The sequence below is a fragment of the Oncorhynchus kisutch genome, linkage group LG11, assembly GCF_002021735.2.
Source record: "Oncorhynchus kisutch isolate 150728-3 linkage group LG11, Okis_V2, whole genome shotgun sequence".
NCBI lineage: Eukaryota > Metazoa > Chordata > Actinopteri > Salmoniformes > Salmonidae > Oncorhynchus > Oncorhynchus kisutch.
The window spans coordinates 51,727,138-51,746,350 of record NC_034184.2 but is presented as its reverse complement, the minus strand read 5'-3'; the positions used below and the strand labels follow the sequence as shown (position 1 = coordinate 51,746,350).

Genomic DNA, 19,213 nt, shown 5'->3' with positions numbered 1-19,213 from the left:
TCATCACAGCCAGGTAGACTATACTCCTGTTGCAAAGGTAAGCAGTGTGCTTAATATTAGGAAAGTTGAGAAATAAATATAGTAGGTCTAGCCTATAGAAGCTGATGGGATCCTCCTCTTTTTAATAGAGGTTTTCTTGCGCAATTGCATAGCCTATAGAAATGTTGCCCAACATGAGCTCATGGGCTCTCATGAAGTGTTTGATTAGATTTTTTATGACATTTGCATTGATGTCAGAGTGATTAGAGGGACAATAGAGTGCTGAGTACCAGGCAGTTAGCAAGTTTGGTAGGCTACTAATGACCATCAGCAGCATCAGAGTTTGGAGAAGCCTAATTACCGTGACTAAACGATCCCGTGGAATTTGACAGCCTTCATGACTTGTGACCACTGGTGTGGCGGTAACGGATACCCCAACAGCCCTAGTCACAACCAGTTTTATTAACAGTAATTTGTCTTGGAAAAGTGTTGAGACTGAGCCAGTTGTCCCAATGCCATCTGAAAAAGGTTACATTTCACTTAACAATTTAGGAATGTTTGCCTGTTGAAGGAGAGAAAGGTTACTAAAAGCCACTAATAGTGGAGAGTTCTGTCTCTCTCTTCCTCCCCTCTCTCATTATCTCATTCTCTCTCCTCTCCCTTGTCTAAGTGTGCTGCTGTAGTCTGTTAGAGGCCTGAGGTTTTCTGTCCTTCCCGGTGGATATTCTAAATGAAGAGCTAAATCATTTCTACTACACATTATTAGACTACACAGACTTCAGCTGCTGCCTCCCTCCTTCCTTCATCTCTCTCTATCTCTCTCGCTCTCGCTCTTCTGCCTCCCTCCCACCTTTTCAGACAGCAGACAGGCTTGAAACATGTTCGCAGTAGAGCCATGTTTCAAACGCTGACCCCGAAGAGGTCCCATGTGTTGTCATGTTTTTTTTCTCCAGAAATGAGAGTGAGAGAGCATTTTTCTCTCAATAAATCCCTGACAGATATACGTTGGAGACTAATAATTCATTCAACACCTGCAAGTCAAGAGGAGAGTGGTAGGAGGAGGGGAGGAACAGGGGTAAAGAGAGGAGAGGGAAGAGCGTGGAGAGGGGGAGAGAGGAGAGGAGGGGAAACCAAGCTGGAATCCAACGTTCATTTACTTTATTTGTTAATGAGGAACAAGTTCATTTTCACCACCTCTTTCATGCCCCACTCTCTATCCCCCTGTCTCTCCCTCTGTCTCGCTCTCTCCCCCTCCCCATCGTTCTCTCTCTCTCTCTCTCTCTCTCTCTCTCTCTCTCTCTGTCTCGCTGTCTTTCACTCTCCCCATCTCTCTCTCTTTTTCCAGCCCTCCCCCTTCTATGTTCTTAAAAATCTCCCCCCAGATCCCATGCAGCGAATCATAAAAACACTATTGTTAATAAACATAACTCAAACAGTCCTGGCACGGCAGCCGACGGGTGTGTTGTGTGCCATAGAAGTCCGTGTGTAATTCTGAGGGGCATATTTCATATTTGAATGTACTCCTCCTACCGGCCGTGTTGTATTAGCCCTGTGTAATTACCATGGTTGTGTCCCAAATGGCACCCTATTCCCTATACTTTTGATAGGGCTCTGGCAGCTTAGAGTTCTGCTCCAGACCCAACCCAAGACCACTGACCCACTGTGACTATGAATCCAATAAGGATTTTGTTTAATTCATTTCTTTGTTGAATTTCTTATTTTAAAGAAAAGGCTCTGAATCTGAAAACACTGTTATTTTGTCTTGACCGCTCTAGAGGTGTGGGCGTGTGAGGGGAAGCTGGGCTAGCTCTTCTTCAACTGAGTGTGGTCACCATTTCCCCTTACTGTAAACCACCTGGAGGCCTTCAGACATAGAAATAGAATGGGAATGTCCATTCTAGTAATTCTATTTCTATGGCCTTAGCCCTCTCTGGACCCTGGCTACACCTATAGCCCTCTAGACCAGGGTGCTCCAGTCCATTACTGTATGGATGTTCTAATTAGCATAGTTCTATGCCCTCAGCAGTCCTTTCTGCGCTGCCTCTCAGCATGCTGCTCCCACCACTACGTTGCCCCAGGCTGAACATCTGGCTCTGGTCAAAAGTAGTGTACTATATAGGGAATAGTGTGCCATTTGAGACGCAACACATTACTGTTTCCACAACATAACAAAACCCAGTGGCTGGTCAGTCCGCGTCGACAGTCCACCCTGGCAGGTCAGGGCCCGGCCCATTAGTCCAGCCACTTAGGGACCTGAGAGGGGCCAGACTGAGCCAAGCCAAGCCAAGCTGGCCGGAGCCAAGCCATGTTTGGAGAAAACAAGCGTGCTGCTCGCCCTTTGGTGGTGGTGTTGGCTACTAGCTTGGCCTGGTCTGTTCTCTCTCTCTACTCCTCTTTCTCTCTCTTTCTTTCGCTCTCCCCCTCCCTCTCTCTCTCTCTCCCCCCTATCTATCTCCCCCTCTACTTTCTTACTTCCTCTCCCCTTCCCCTCTCTATCTCCCTATTTCTCCCTCCCTCTCTCTCCATCTACTTTCTTCTCTCCCTCACTTTTTCTCCCTCTCTCTCTCTCTCTCTGGCTGGAGTGTCCGATATCACAGCTCTGTACAGGGCAGTCCGGTCGCCTTGGTCTCTCTCTGGCTCTCTGTCCAACACACAGTTCAGCTCAGCCTTGCTCGGCTCCAGCCCCACTTTCAACTGACTTTGTGGTACTTTTGTTTCTTTTTTTTTGTTTCTCTCTCTCTCCTCCCAACTTCTGTTGTTCCATGCTCCTTACACACACTGTTGTTCGTCAGTTCAGCCTCAGCCTCGCACTGACCCAATGACCAGCATGACCCAGTAGTAACAGTTACTATTCTAACGTTTAAGAGTCTATAGCATTGATCTGTTCCCCAGATTTCACATGAATCAGGATGATCTTTATAGTTTTCCACGCTGTGGGGATGAGGTGGAGAGGAGAAGAGGGGAGGCAAGAGGAGGAGAGACCAAAGACCCCCAGTCCAAAACACCTTATGAAGGGTCTGCTCTTGATTCCGTGGTGATTGCTTTTCCACATCTCTACCCCCCTCCCTCCCCTCCACCTCATCCAGTGTACCTTTAAATATTTTATAATATGACATGACTGTTCGGATTTCCAAGTTGTGAATTAATGAGAGAAACATATGTCAATGTAGCTAGCCTGTAGGCTGTTGTAGTTGGCAGCTTGTAGCTGGACCTTTAGGTTTTAGGTCCAGGGCTTGGAAGGTCAGGACAGAGACCCCAGGCATACAGGGCTGTAAGCTTACCACACTCAACTCTCTCACCTCTATCTTCAGGCTCTCCCTTTTTCTCTCATGTCCACTCTCTCTCTATTTCTATCTCTGCTTATCTCTGGGGTGTTAACATTACACAGAGGAAGATGTTATCTTCATACATCCTATGTCTATCTGTGTCTTCGGAAGTCCAAGGACCGTAAAGAACACACATCCAAATCTAAACCAGAGCAGTTAGTAACATATGACAGAAGATAGGCTCTTTCTCTCTCTCTTTCTCTCTCTCACAGCAGCCTCATGAACTCAGCCACTGTCTGTCCCAAAGTGTCCCATGATTAGTCCCCACCAACTACACACATCCCTTCCTCCATCCTTCCTCCCTTCCCTGGCTTGGTCTGTCAGTCAGGGGATGAGTGTTTTCAATCAATCACTTTGGGAACTAATGTTTCCACTTCAGTTCAGCTCAGTCCACTCTAGAGAAGTCCTTCAATTCAATACATGTTCCTGATTGTGCATGAGAGTGAGTCAGTGTTAATAGTTTCTCAGTGAGGGTGTTGGAGGTTTCTGTGTGTGGTCAGCGTGAGTGTTAGGTATGTGTCTGTGAGGGATGTTAAATTAAGAGTTTTGCTCTCTGTGTGTGTGTATGTGTGCGTAAGCCAAGCGTTGTCTGGGCTATAGGAGGGCTGTTGCTAGGGCGTGCACAATTACCGTATAACTGTGTAATCGACGGTTGTGGATGAAAACCATCATGAAAATATAATAAAATAACAGTCGTAACCATTTGGGTGGGAAGGGGTGTCGTATGAACAGCTGACTGAATGACCACAATGCAGCAGCACACATAGAAATATAATGAATGGAACGGGCTTGGAACCTCTAACCCTGGCAATTTGGCTGGTAAAATCATGGGTGCAATCACAATGGCTGCCTGGTATTGTGATGCAATTATTTCCATGGTAATGTAGAATGTTCATTCAAATTATGTTAACTGATATGGCTCATGCAAGGGAATGTATTTTTTGTAATGTCAGTTGAGTTGAATCAACAAATCACAGCACATATTTTACTTCCTGCTTTGCTCCTATTGGTACACTCGCAATTGCCGCCAATCCACCTATTATGTCTTCATTGACTTGAATGGGGACGCCCGTTCTATTCATTCCATTTCTATAGCAGCACATGCAGTCAGGAGCGGAGAGGAGAGGAGAAAGTGTTTGTCTATTTTTTTGCTATTCTAGCAGTTATTACGGTGACCGTGGTCATTTGGCTAGCCATTTACCGTCATCCAAAAGGCCCTCGTCAAAGTGCACTAGTGGGGTGCCATTTTGGCTGCAGCCTTTGTGTTCCCTCAGACGGTTGTTCCCCTGATCTTAATCTGGTTCTCTTTAAATATAATTTCATAAAATCCATTATTCTAAGCCAGGGAGTAAGCCAGTTGAGTCCCTGCGGAGTTGTCTGCTGCTGTTTGTTTTAAGGGGATGGTCTGTGGTTCAGATGGACACGGAGTAGCTTTTAATTCAGCACCAGGGCCAGACACTGACCTACTCACCAGGCAGCATAGACCTAGACCAGACCCAATACACTACTTAGACCCTTAGACACTACTTAGACCCTTAGACAGTTCCAGAATACACTGAGTATACCAAACAGTAGGAACATCTTCCTAATATTGAGTTGCACTACCCCCCTTTTTCCCTCAGAACAGCTTGAATTCCTCAGGGCATGGACTCTACAAGGTGTCGAAAGCACTCCACAGAGATGCTGGCCCGTTTTGACTCCAATACTTCCCACAGTTGAATTAAGCTGGCTGGATGTTCTTTGTGGGGTGGACAATTCTTGATACAGAAAGGCACGTACATTTCTTATACCTCCAAGATATAGGACAGACACTTCAAAACCTTACCCTAGCTTTCTGATGTGTGCCAACAGAAATGGCGGCTGGAACCAAAAATCTCAACATTTCCTCCTCTCTCTCTATTATTCATTTTTAGACTGTCTTTTTTCCCCATTTATGAATGTGTTATTCAATGTGTTTCTATGGGCTAAGTAGTAAAGGCTAAATTGAACTGCTTCACATTTTAGAGGTTAACTAACCTGTTTCCTCACCTTCATCTACACTGATTGAAGTGGATTTAACAAGTGACAATAAGGGATCGAAGCTTTCACCTGGATTCACCTGGTCAGTCTGTGTCATGGAAAGAGCAGGTGTTCTTATTGTTTTGTATACCGGTCAAAAGTTTTAGAACACCTACTCATTCAATGGTTTTTCTTTATTTTTACTATTTTCTACATTGTGAAATAGTAGTGAAGACATCAAAACAACAAAATAACGCATATGGAATCATGTAGTAACCAAACAAGTGTTAATCAAATCAAAATATATTTTATATTTGAGATCTTTCAAATAGCCACCCGTTGCCTTGATAACAGCTTTGCACACTCTTGGCATTCTCTCAACGGCATTTCAATTAACAGGTGTGGGATTTCTTTCCTTCTTAATGTGTTTGAGCCAATCAGTTGTGTTGTGACAAGGTAGGGGGGTATACAGAAGATATCCCTATTTGGTAAAAGACCAAGTCCGTATTATGGCAAGAACAGCTCAAATAACCAAAGAGAAACGACAGTCCATCATTACTCTAAGACATGAAGGTCAGTCAATAGGGAACATTTCAAGAACTTTGAATGTTTCTTCAAGTACAGTCGCAAAAACCATCAAGTGCTATGATGAAACTGGCTATCATGACCAGGAGGAGTAGTAGGAAGGATCGGAGGACCAATGTGCAGCGTGGTGAGTGTCCATATTGTTTAATAAGAATAATGAACACTGAACAAAACGATAAACGACAACGTGAAATAACAAAACCGTGTTCCGTGTGGAACAAACACTGACACGGAAAATAATCACCCACAACTCAAAAGTGAAACCAGACTACCTAAGTATGGTTCTCAATCAGCGACAACGATTGACAGCTGCCTCTGATTGAGAACCATACCATGCCAAACACAGAAATCCCAAAACTGTCACGCCTTGGTCTTAGTGTTTTGTGTTTTCGTTATATATTTTGGTCAGGCCAGGGTGTGACATGGGTTTACGTGTTGCGTTTCGTATTGGGGTTTTATAGGATTTGGGATTGCTAGGTTTAGGGGTGTGTCTAGTTAGGCTTGGCTGCCTGAGGCGGTTCTCGATCAGAGTCAGGTGCTTCTCGTTGCCTCTGCTTGGGAACCGTATTTAGGTAGCCTGAGTTCGCTTTGTCTTTCGTGGGTGATTGTTCCTGTCTCTGTGTAGTGGTCACCAGATAGGCTGTATTAGGTTTCACGTTCCGTTTGTTGTTTTTGTATTTATTAAGTTATTTCATGTATCGTCACTTTTTCCATTAAAGACATGAGTAACCACCACGCTGCATTTCGGTCCGACTCTCTTTTGACAAACGAAGAACGCCGTTACAAAAACATAGAAAAAGGAACATAGACAACCCACCCAACTCACGCCCCGATCATACTAAAACAAAGACATAACAAAAGAACTAAGGTCAGAACGTGACACACATCTCAACATCAACTGTTCAGAGGAGACGTTTCACAAAGACACGGCGGCTGGAACCAAAAAGGAGACATTTCCACCGGTCTAATTTCCTTTGCTCGTGTTTCCTGGCTCAATCAAGTCTCTTCTTCTTATTGGTGTCCTTTAGTAGTGGGTGAACGGATGATCTCTGCATGTCTATTTCCCACCGTAAAGCATGGAGGAGGAGGTGTTATGGTGTGGGGGTGCTTTGCTGGTGACACTGTCTGTGATTTATTTTGAATTAAAGGCACACGTAACCAGCTTGGCCACCACAGCATTCTGCAGCGATACGTCATCCCATCTGGTTTGCACTTAGTGGGACTATCATTTGTTTTTCAACAGGACAATGAGTTTTATCAAGAAGGAAAGTGATGGAGTGCTGCATCAGATGACATGGCCTCCCCAACCTCAACCAAATTGAAATGGTTTGGGATGAGTCGGACCGCAGAGTGAAGGAAAAGCAGCCAACAAGTGCTCAGCATATGTGGGAACTCTTTCAAGATTGTTGGGAAAGCATTCCAGGTGAAGCTGGTTGAGAGAATGCCAAGAATGTGCAAAGCTGTCATGAAGGCAATGGGTGGCTATTTGAAGAATCTCAAATATAAAATATACATTGATTTGTTTATTATCATTTTGGTTACTACATGATTCCATATGTGTTATTTCATAGTTTTGATGTCTTCACTCTTATTCTACAATGTAGAAAATAGTAAAAATTAAGAAAAACCCTTGAATGAGTACCTTTGACCGGTAGTGTATGGTCCCAATACAACCACGCTCCACTTAGTCCTAGGACAGCAGGTCTTAGACTGAGGCATTTCCATCCAGACGCAATACTCGACTGACAATTACACTCACTAAAGGGTTTCCAGAACCAAAACAGCCAGTAGTTAACCAGAATACTGAGGCCCTTTCAGACTCAAAAATTAGAACCCTTGTAATAACGTTGAAAAAATACTTGAATTGGGATAAAAGCTCAAATTGTATTTCAGTACAGACTGAGATTGATTTATTTGTTGGATTAACTGCATGTGTGTGACATTGACTGTGGAGTTCCTGGAACAACAAGAAGTGCTGAGACAAAGGCAGGTAGTGCCGAGCCGTGAGAGGAAGTGGCTTATTGCCTCCTGCTGACCTGTTCTGGTCTGGTCCAGTGAAGGACTCTCTGTAGACATGAGCAGCTCAACACCATGGTCGCTTTAACCTGGGTTGGTGATACTTTCTAGAACTTCCTTCCCCCCTCATCTTCCCCTTGAGAACTTTGAGGGTATTTAGCTATTTGTGTCTGTGTGTGCGAATGTGTTTGAGTGTGTCTGTCTGTCTTTCTGTCTCTGTGTGTGTTTTGTTTGTCTCTCACAGTGTGTTATCTGACTGTGTCGTTTCCTCCTCTTTCCCTCTCTTTGTGCCTCCAGATCTGTATGAGCTGCTGTCTGCCCTGCCCTCCCAGCTCCAGCCCCATGTTGACAGCCCGGACGACAGCACCTTTATACACGACATGTTCGGAGAGAGGAGCCTCCACTCGCTGGTCAAGGTAAACCTACTCTACGTCTTCCTATTTTCCGCTCTTCATCCTCTAAAGAGGGGTGTGTGTGTATGCATGCTTGCATGTGTATGTAAGGGTAGCTGTTACGGCTTTCTTCCGTTGAAGGAGAGTCGGACCAAAATGCAGCGTGGTTAAATCGAGACATCTTTAATGAATACGAATACGAACAATACAAAAACATCAAACGGAAAGTGAAAACCTATACAGCCTGTCTGGTGACAACTAACACAGAGACAGGAACAATCACCCACAAAACACACAGTGAAATCCAGGCTACCTAAATATGGTTCCCAATCAGAGACAACGAGAATCACCTGACTCTGAGAACTGCCTCAGGCAGCCATAGACTAAGCTAGACACCCCTACTCAGCCACAATCCCAATACCTACTAAAACCTCCAATACCACAACACAACACAAAATAACCCCATGTCACACCCTGGCCTGACCAAATAAAATATATAAACACAAAATACTAAGACCAGGGCGTGACAGTAGCGTTAGGATCATCAAGAGATCCCTCCCTTTTATTCTTCTCTCTCTCCCCCTCTCCTTTTCTTTGTTCTACACTTTAAAAAAAGGCGATATCTAGAACCAAAAAGGGTTCTCCGGCTGTCCCCATAGGAGAACCCTTTGAACCCCTTTTTGTTCCAGATTAGAACCCTTTTGGGTTCCAAGTAGACCCCTTTCCACAGAGAGTTTTACATGGAGCCAAAAATGGTTCTACCTGGAACCAAAATGGGTTCTCCTATCGGAACAACCACAGAACCCTTTTGGAACCCCTTTTTTTCCGAAGAGTTTAATCTTTCTTTGTCTTTTTGCCTCCCTCCATCTCTCTAAACCTATCATGTCTCTCTCCCTTTCTCTCACACACACTCCTCCTTCTTTCTCAGTCAACCTCTCCTCCTCTCTCTCTCAAGTCACTGTCTCCTTTCCTCCTCTCTCTCTATCTGAAGTGGTTCTCTGGGCCAGGCCAGGCGGCAGGGTTGTTGAAACAGATAGCTCCGGAGATGAGGAGATGAGGAGATGAGCACACTTGATAACTTTATTTCTCTGGCAAACAGTTCTAACGAGGGAACCACATGCCTTCAGTACAGCAGGCTGCAGTCTGCCTGCAGTTTGTCTGTCCCCCTCTCTGTGTGTGTCTGCAGACTACAGCAGCCTTCTGTACTGTAGTCAGCAGCACCACTCCTCCCTCTATTCTGTAATTCATCCCTCTATCCTCCCTCTATTTATTTACTCTCCCTCTATTCCTCCCTCTGTTATCAGGGTTTACATGCAGTATCAGCCTCCACGACTAGTGCTCACTTTTCTTCTTTTCATCTTTAGTATTACGTTTACAAGTGTGTAGTTTGAGATTTTGGCAATTAGTTGTCTACTTCAGATGAACTAAGTACTGAAGTACTGTAAAAAATAAATAAAAAGGTCAGTCAGTAGCAGCCAGTTTTTGACCAGTCTGTTTGGCTGCCATCTTTGTGTCATAGACAAGGGAAGGGAGGGGGAGAGAAAATTGACATAATATTTTTCCTCCCTCACTATAGAAACCTTATAGAAACCTTTTCTCTAGCACGTGTTTGTCCAGGATCCAGGTTCTGCTTTGCCAACGCAAGCAATGTGTTTTTATGGGTGCATCGTGAATGGCACCCTATTCCCTATAGTGCACTACTTTATAGGGAATAATGTGTGACTTAAGACACATTTATGAAATAGCTCAGATGCTTGGGTAAAGACCTGAGGTTGACTTAGGAAACCAAACAGGGACATGTTATGCATGACTTTGGACTAAGGCATTTTCACCAGATAATGATGGGTAGGTCTGCATATGTTCAATGTGCAGATTGTGTCAGACCAAAGAAAAGCTCATGTAAAATGGTACAGATATAATTATGGTAAAGATTGTGGTCACATTTCCATAACATTTAGGCAGGCATGTGGGTGGACCTCACCTGGGGCCTCATTTATAAACGTTGCGTAGGCACAAAAGAAGGTGTACGCCACTTTCTAAGCAAACTTGACGGGAGAATGTGCGGTCCTCCACGGACACTTTGACCTATACATACGCACATAAACTGGAGAAATGAGAAACTGCAGATAGATGAAACTCAAGAAACGGTGTGAAATTGATACCATTGTGTGAAATTAATTATAATATTACCTCACGTATTATATGTGACGAGTTCCCTGGAGTGCACATAAAAAAAACACACACACAAAAACATGATTTAGGATAATAAATACAAACGGAGATATCGTTTTTTGCAAAAGAACCCCTCAAATATGTTGTACAGTTTAATTGGGAATCATATTTAATTGGATCTGTTATTATTAAACAATACTTGCATGTTATTAAATGTATTCTCATAAATAATAAGGTAAACAGTAGGACAATTTACAATGAAACTAAGCTGTTTTCGATGCCTCAGTCGGGCAGATACGAGTGCGCAGTTTCATATATTGTTATCACATGTTCGTTGCGCAGAACTGTCAATGTGATAATGGCCCTGTCATTGTCAGTTACAATCAGGGTAATTACCACACCTTGTAATGGGTGCATGTTGGTGGCAGGGAAGTCAGGCGCAGGAGAACAAACTTGGTATAAAACGGAGTCGTTTAATAAGTGCTGACCAAACTCCAAAAAACAAAATATATCAAAATAACAAAGTGGGTACAAAACCCGTCGCACACCAACACATACTAGCACAATCACATACAATAAGGGTTAAATAGGGTTAAATACACAACATGTAATTGATGGGATTGGAACCAGGTGTGAAGGAAGACAAGACAAAACCAATGGAAAATGAAAAGATGGATCAGTGATGGCTAGAAGGTCGGTGACGTCGACCACCGAACACCGCCCGAACAAGGAGAGGGACTGACTTCGGCAGAAGTCGTGACACACCTGAAGGTGTTATGCAATTGGGTAGCTTTGACAATCAAATGGGTGGGTATAAAAAGGCATGCAATTACCATGTGTAATGACACACAAAGGCTGCTTTGGCTCTGTTGGAAGATTTGGCGATCGGAAGAATTCGGAGAGAGCGAATTTTCAGAGACGATGATGAGTGGCTTATGAGCCGGTTCCGATTACCAAGAGATGTTATCTTGGATCTCTGTGCTGTAGTGGACCCAGCTTTACAGAAGAAGCACCCAAAGAATCCAAGCCGTGCCTGTCCCACTCCAACTCCTTGGCAACCACTTCAATACCTTGGCAACCTCGTTAATAGCGTCGATGGTGTCTCTCTGCGTTTGCAGGACTGCATCTGTGAGGACACGGCTGCTGGAGGGTTGTGACGCACGAGGTGCAGTGGAGACGCTGGGGCTGGGCGCACTCAGCTCCTGCTCAGATGCAGCACCTCCGACCCCGCTGGAACACTCAGCTCCTGCTCAGATGCAGCACCTCCGACCCTGCTGGAACACTCAGCTCCTGCTCAGATGCAGCACCTCCGACCCCGCTGGAACACTCAGCTCCTGCTCAGCTGCAGCACCTCCGACCCCACTGGAACACTCAGCTCCTGCTCAGATGCAGCACCTCCGACCCCGCTGGAACACTCAGCTCCTGCTCAGATGCAGCACCTCCGACCCCGCTGGAACACTCAGCTCCTGCTCAGATGCAGCACCTCCGACCCTGCTGGAACACTCAGCTCCTGCTCAGATGCAGCACCTCCGACCCCGCTGGAACACTCAGCTCCTGCTCAGCTGCAGCACCTCCGACCCCACTGGAACACTCAGCTCCTGCTCAGATGCAGCACCTCCGACCCCGCTGGAACACTCAGCTCCTGCTCAGATGCAGCACCTCCGACCCCGCTGGAACACTCAGCTCCTGCTCAGATGCAGCACCTCCGACCCTGCTGGAACACTCAGCTCCTGCTCAGATGCAGCACCTCCGACCCCGCTGGAACACGCAGCGACTAAAAACAATTAGATGTCACAATTGTTTGTGTAAATAAATGTTTAAACACAACTTGGTTTACTCTATTCAAACGAGGGAATACTAATTACACATCATTACACAACATTACAACATTACATCATTACAACATTACATCATTACACAACATGTGTCTTGCATGTCCGTGTCCTCCTCCACCTCCGTCGCTACTCCACTCAGGAGGGATCCCTCTTAATAACGGCAAGTCGCTCATCAAGGGGGTTGAGCTCCGATATCCCCTTTCCGCCGCCCGTGGCACAAACACTTTGTCTTTTTTGGCCTCCACTTTTATGTCGGATCACTTATTTTTTATTTCTGAGGATCTGACCTTCTGAGCCAGCAGCATTCACAGCGTCCGCCACATGCTGCCACTCTAACACCCTTTTGGCATTTGTAACGCCCACATGTCCACCAAACAATATATTTTTTCTCGCTTCAACCTCCCCTACAAGAACTTCCATTTCACATGGGGCAATTTTTTTTCTTGTTTGCCTTTGTCTGGATTTGCTGTCATTGTCTTCATGCAGTTTGGATTAATATTAATTAGGGGCGTTTGACTGACTATTTATTGACAACTATGGGCGTTCGCGTGCGCCAAATTTCACGTGCGCCAAGTTGATTGTAATTTATAAAGGGAAACCGCCGTGGGACGTGCGTGCTCACTGTTATATAAATCTGAATGTTTGTGCGTAAGCACTTTCTGCGTTTCGTCCATATGCCACCTTTTGATGTGAATCCTCCCCACAGTTGAATATATGAGGCCTCTGGTCTTTGACCCCACAGGATCATGGCTGATCGGGGTTATTCCCTATTATACATCTCTCCTGGGGAAGGAAACTCTGTCTGTCTGTGTGGGGAAAGTGATATGTTCATGTTCCCTTCCTGGTTCCCAATCCTAAACCCTGAAAGACCTCAAAGCCTGTGTCTATTCACAGTGACAGACCTCAGGCTGTTGAAGTTGTTGAAAAGTCTGGACTTTGCAGTCTTGGCTTTGCAGTAGCTGTAGTTCCCCAGTAGGGGGAGTCTGTTAAGAGAAAGGAAAACCTCAACTACCCATTGCCAGCTACTGAGTCTCAATAGAACAGTGCAGGTAGATGGGACCTGAATTGACTGGGATAAGTGTTTTGGGTTTCGGGAAATGCCAGTCTGATGTGTGAGTCTGAGAGACTGGTGGCTGGTGAGGAGCCAACAGAGCAAATCTAAGAAGTCATACACTCCTTCTCCTCCTTTCTTCCACCTCTCTCTTAAAAAATTGTTTGAAACGTTCAAGAGAGGAGAGCCCACCAACAAGCTATGTGATTGTCAAGGGCTGACAGTTAGGATTGGAAGGAGGGTGGGAGTGGGAAGAGGGCTCAGCGGGGGTTGCTTTTTAAATGTTTAATATTCTGAGTCCCGGTAATGAATTGGCACCAGCCACTTAGCAATGTGAATTCCACCACCACCATCAGGTCACCAACTTTCTGAGCCAACCTGTCACCGACTCCCTGCGACCGGCTGCCTGGCTCTCACACTGTGGTTCGCGTCAGCTGCAATCTATAAATACCCACAAGATTTATAGCCTAATGTGGCCTGATTTGCCGTCGCTACTGTAGCGTAATATATACCCTATTAAAGAAGAATGATGTCCCGCCCCCGGCCCGCCCAGCCGTGAAGCAGGGCAATAAGTCAGGGTGACGTGAAAGAGAGCGCGCACATTTATCTTCTTCTTCCAAGACAAGACCATTTATATCTTTGTTTCACTTTCTCTCTCTCTCTTTTCTCAGAGAAAGCTGAGTTGAATGAGCTGTTAGCGTGTCTTAGTAATGAAGGCTGAATGGAGGGGTGTTTGTTCTAATCCTGCTTTAGAAAGACAGGCTGGCCTGTTACTGTGTGTTTCCTTCTTCCCTGGTACCCGAATGTCAGCCCGACAGACCCTGCCAGACATAGACATAGACATAGAGAGAGAGAGAGAGAGACAGCGTACAGTACCGGACAACCCTCCCACCTTACAGGTGAGCCTGCCTGGCAGAAAGAAACCGCCGTTGCTCAGGTGAACATGGCTATCGTCAGTGACACCATTACCTTAAACCCTACTACCCGATCACACACACACACACACACACACACACACACACACACACACACACACACACACACACACACACACACACACACACACACACACACACACACACACTTCTGCAGATCCAGAGTTCACCCGTCACTACACAGGGCTGAGAAATAGAGGTATTGGAAGAGGCTAATAGCAGGGAAAACATCCTAGTAATCTGACGTTTAAACAGCTCAGGCTGTTCCTGCTCATATGGTAACCATCAGGTCTCACCTGGGTTATTGTGGAGCATCGAATGGCTGGGTGCCTGGTTAGGACTGAATCCCTAGCAGAGCTAGAAGAAGACCGAGAGGGAGGGAGGGAGAAAGTGATAGCGAGAGAGGGGTTGCACTGCGTTTCCCAAACTAGGGGTCGTGGCTTCCCAATGAACTCTCTGAACATCCCAGTACCTTTCTGATGCATTTCAAACCATACTTCTTTCAGATTGAAATACTATTGCAAATCAGTTTTTACATTTTTTGATAGACTTTTCATAGCTCCAATTTTAAAAATGTAGTCGTTGATTACATCACTTTTTTTTTTTTACATGTTGAGGTTGTGCAAAACGCCCTTCCAGACAGACAGTAGGGCCCCTAGCGTCCCTGTTAATCAGATTATGTCATGGAGATGAAACAAATATTGTCTAATATAGTCTTTCAGTCGAGGCCAAGTTCACAGAGTTTGCATCCCAAATGGAACCCCATTCCCATTATAGTGCACTACTTTTGACCAGGGACCCATAGCACACTATATATCGAATAGGGTGCAATTTGGGATGCATCCAGAGCCTCTGCACAGTGCACTACTTTGCAGACTTTTAATCGGCACGGCAACGGCCCCAGCTGCATGACAGAAAGTAGAGCCTGTACTGGATCTGTAATAGCCCGGTGTGTGTTTCCGAGCTAAAACGACACAGACATTCTTCTTCCTTTCAAATTAAAGTGAGTTACTCAAGTGTGCTTTCTATAAATTCCTCCCTTTCTTACTGTTCCCTCGCCAAGTTCCTCGCTCCACAAAAAGCCACAGGAAATATAATACAACGTTCAATTTCCACCTGAATCAGGTGCGGGGTGGTCAGAGACCAACTTTCTGTCAGCAGGCCTTCAGCGTGAGCCCTGAGCAGCCTCGTTTGTGGTCGGTCAGTTTTCCTTTAATTCTGCTCTAGTTAGATGCTAATAGGCTAGGCTTGGCAGTCAGTCATCTGCATCCTAAGTGGCACCCTATTCCCTATATAGTGCACTACTTTTGACCAGGATCCATAGGGCTATGGTCAAAAGTAGTGCATTATATAGGGAATACGGTGCCATTTGCGATGAAGCCTCACTTGCTTCCCTCCCTGATATAAATTAAATGAAATTGTATTTGTCACATGCGCTGAATTACAACAGGTAGACCTTACAGTGACATGCTTATAAGCCCTTAACCAACAATGCAATTTTAAGAAAAATACAAAAATGTGTCAATGTGTCAACCAGTAAGTCGAGATAATTGAGGTAATATATACATTTAAGTAGAGTTTTTAAAGTGACTATGCATAGATAATAACAGAGAGTAGCAGCAACCTAAAGGGGGGGGGAGCAGTGCAAATAGACTGGGTAGCCATATGATTAGATGTTCAGGAGTTTTGTGGCTTGGGGTAGAACCCTCTTGGACCTAGACTTGGTGCTCCGGTACCGCTTGCCGTGCGGTATCAGAGAGAACAGTCTATGACTAGGGTGGCTGGAGTCTTTGACAATTTTTAGGGCCTTCCTCTGACACCGCCTGGTATAGTCGTCCTGGATGGCAGGAGGCTTGGCCCCAGTGATGTACTGGGCCGTACGCACTACCCTCTGTAGTGCCTTGCGGTCGGAGGTCGACCAGTTGCCATACCAGGCAGTGATGCAACCCGTCACTATAGGTTTTGTCATGCCCTCTTCACGACTGTCTTGGTGTGCTTGGACCATGTTAGTTTGTTGATGATGTGGATGCCAAAGAACTTGAAGCTCTCAACCTGCTCCACTACAGCCCTCCAATGAGAATGGGGGCGTGCTCGTAGGGAGAGGTTGTTGTCCTTGCACCACACGGTCAGGTCTCTGACCTCCTCCCTATAGGCTGTCTCATCGTCGTCGGCGATCAGGCTGTTGTGTCATTGGCAAACTTAATGATGGTGTTGGAGTCGTGCCTGGCCATGCAGTCATGGGGCGGCAGGGTAGCCTAGTGGTTAGAGCGTTGGACTAGTAACCGAAAGGTTGCAAGTTCGAATCCCCGAGCTGACAAGGTACAAATCTGTCGTTCTGCCCCTGAACAGGCAGTTAACCCACTGTTCCTAGGCCGTCATTGAAAATAAGAATTTGTTCATAACTGACTTGCCTAGTAAAATAAAGGTAAAATAAAATAAAAAATGAGTGAACAGGGAGTACAGGAGGGGACTGAGCAAGCACCCCTGAGAGGCCCCGTGTTGAGGATCAGCGTGGCGGATGTGTTGTTTCCTATCCTTACCATCCTTACCACCTGGTAAGGATGGCCCGTTATGAAGTCGATTATCCAATTGCAGAGGGAGGTGTTTAGTCCCATGGTCCTTAGCTTAGTGATGAGCTTTGAGGGCACTATGGTGTTGAACGCTGAGCTGTAGTCAATGAATACACTTCTCACATAGGTGTTCCTTTTGTCCAGGTGTGAAAGGGCAGTGTGGAGTTCAATAGAGATTGCATCATCTATGTATCTGTTGGTGCAGTATGAAAATCGGAGTGGGTCTAGTGTTTCTGGGATAATGGTGTTGATGTTGACCAGCCTTTCAAAGCACTTCATGGCTACAGACGTGAGTGCTACGGGTCGGTAGTCATTTAGGCAGGTTACCTTACTGTTCTTGGGCAAAGGGACTATGGTGGTCTGCTTGAAACATGTTGGTATTACAGACTCCGACCGGGAGAGGTCGCAAAATGTCAGTGAAGACACTTGCCAGTATACTGTAGAGCTCTTGAAGTGGTCGTGAGCTGTTTGCTCTTCAAATGCTGAAATGCTTTAATGACATGGAAAGGTGCCTTAGCGTTGGCTCGTTAGAGATGTACATTAGCTTTAGTTGAAGTCTCTGGTGCATTTGACTAGTTTGTGGTCATTGCATATATGGTCTCACTTGAACTGGAATGTAATGATTCCATGGATTAGTCACTTAATATAATTTATATGGTCAAACAAATTATTTGACTGCAGTCCTAGTCATAAAAACACAACCATGACATAGGCCTAGGCTGCACACAAATTGGGCTACATAGAATGTTTCCAAGCAGCACCAGTCAAGATAACATATGCATAGGAAGACTAGGGCAAGGGTTCACCAGCCATAGGCTGCCCTCTCCACCTCCACTCTACCTCAGACAGTGTCTGTGTCTGATCCTGGACCTGTCTACAGACCTCACCCCTCCAGCACTACTGGGAGATCCCAGGAAGGACATTGTTTCAATCCTCCTGGCTTAGCTCCTAGCTTCAGAATGTACAGTATACCCTCTGAGCCATCTAAACCCTGCACCACACACACACACACACACACACACACACACACACACACACACACACACACACACACACACACACACACACACACACACACACACACACACACACACACACACACACACACACACACAAACTCCAATACCCCACACCCTGTACGGCCACACAGCAATAAAAAGCAGCTAATCGTCTCTGGGTCTGGGACTCTGGGCTCGGCTCAGAAGCCTCCTCCAGCTGAGAGATCAACTCGTGCTGCCTGCGGTTAGCACATCCCTGGGTCAGGTTGCTGCTGAGCCCCTCATTTATTATTTAGGGGGAACGGGACCTCCTCTTAGGAACCTGAGCAAACACCTGAGGGTTGTGGAGGGAACGTTAGCCTCTGTCTGCATACGAAATGGAATCCTATTCACTACATAGTGCACTACTTTTGACCAGGGCCCCTAGCTCAAATGGCACCCTATTCCAATATAGTGCACCAGTTTTAGCCTGGACCCATAGGGAAAATGGCACCATTTTCCCTATGTAGTGCACAACCTTTGAACAGGGCCCATAGGGATAAGTAGTGTGCTACATATGGAATTGGGTGCCATTTAGGATACAGACTCTTTCCTCTGGGTAACAGGACCCATGTGTAACTGTCCTCTCACTTGCCTGCGTCAGTTGTCACTGTATGCACCCTATAGATAAGGGCTGCCCATTTCCGGTCCTGGAGAAAGTTTTGTTTCTACCTGTTAGTCAATTGCACTCACCTGGTGTCCCAGGTCTGAATTAGTCCCTGATTAGAAGGGGAGGATGAAAACCAGACTTGTTTCGGCCCTCTGGGGCTGGAATTGGGCAGCCCTGCTATAAATTAATTCACTTTTACACATAAAAACATAAATGCAATGTGCTTATTGTACATTGACAGACACTAATAACTGTAGAAAGCTAAAGTGGTTCAATTTATCACGTTGCTCTTTAGAGAGTAGAGGCCTATACTTATTGACTCAAGTTAGTTATTTATGGTTTAAAAAGCTATATCGCATCTAAACCCCCTGTCCTCACTGCAACATTATACTCCGGTGCTTAGGCTGCCATCCAAACATTTTCTTATCTGTTCAATGGACAAACGCAGTGTGACGTGTGAAACATCATGCTCAATGTAGACAAACAAGCTGCTACAGACAGAGCCAAGACCGAGCCAGACAGACAGCGGACAGGGCCCAAAACAGAATGGGGTTGTGATAGGTACAGTAGGGAAAAAAGTAGAGAAAGTAGACGAGCTCACCCCAGTCACGTGGCCTATTGAGCGTAGAATGGGTTGGAAACTCAAAGGCTTGAACCATGGCTGCTGGGTTTTTGGAGATCGATAATAGCTTGATTTACCATTTACC

At 45.5% G+C, this 19,213-nt stretch overlaps 1 protein-coding gene across 2 annotated transcripts in view; it reads left to right on the top strand.

The window, feature by feature from the left end:
• Positions 1-19,213, top strand: part of LOC109899553 (MAGUK p55 subfamily member 7) — a 258,023-nt gene that overhangs the window by 109,622 nt on the left and 129,188 nt on the right. For both annotated transcript variants that reach the window (XM_031835938.1, XM_020494890.2), the window contains one exon: positions 8,202-8,320. In XM_031835938.1, coding sequence (XP_031691798.1) covers positions 8,202-8,320 — 119 coding nt within the window. The remainder of the gene's footprint in view (positions 1-8,201; positions 8,321-19,213) is intronic.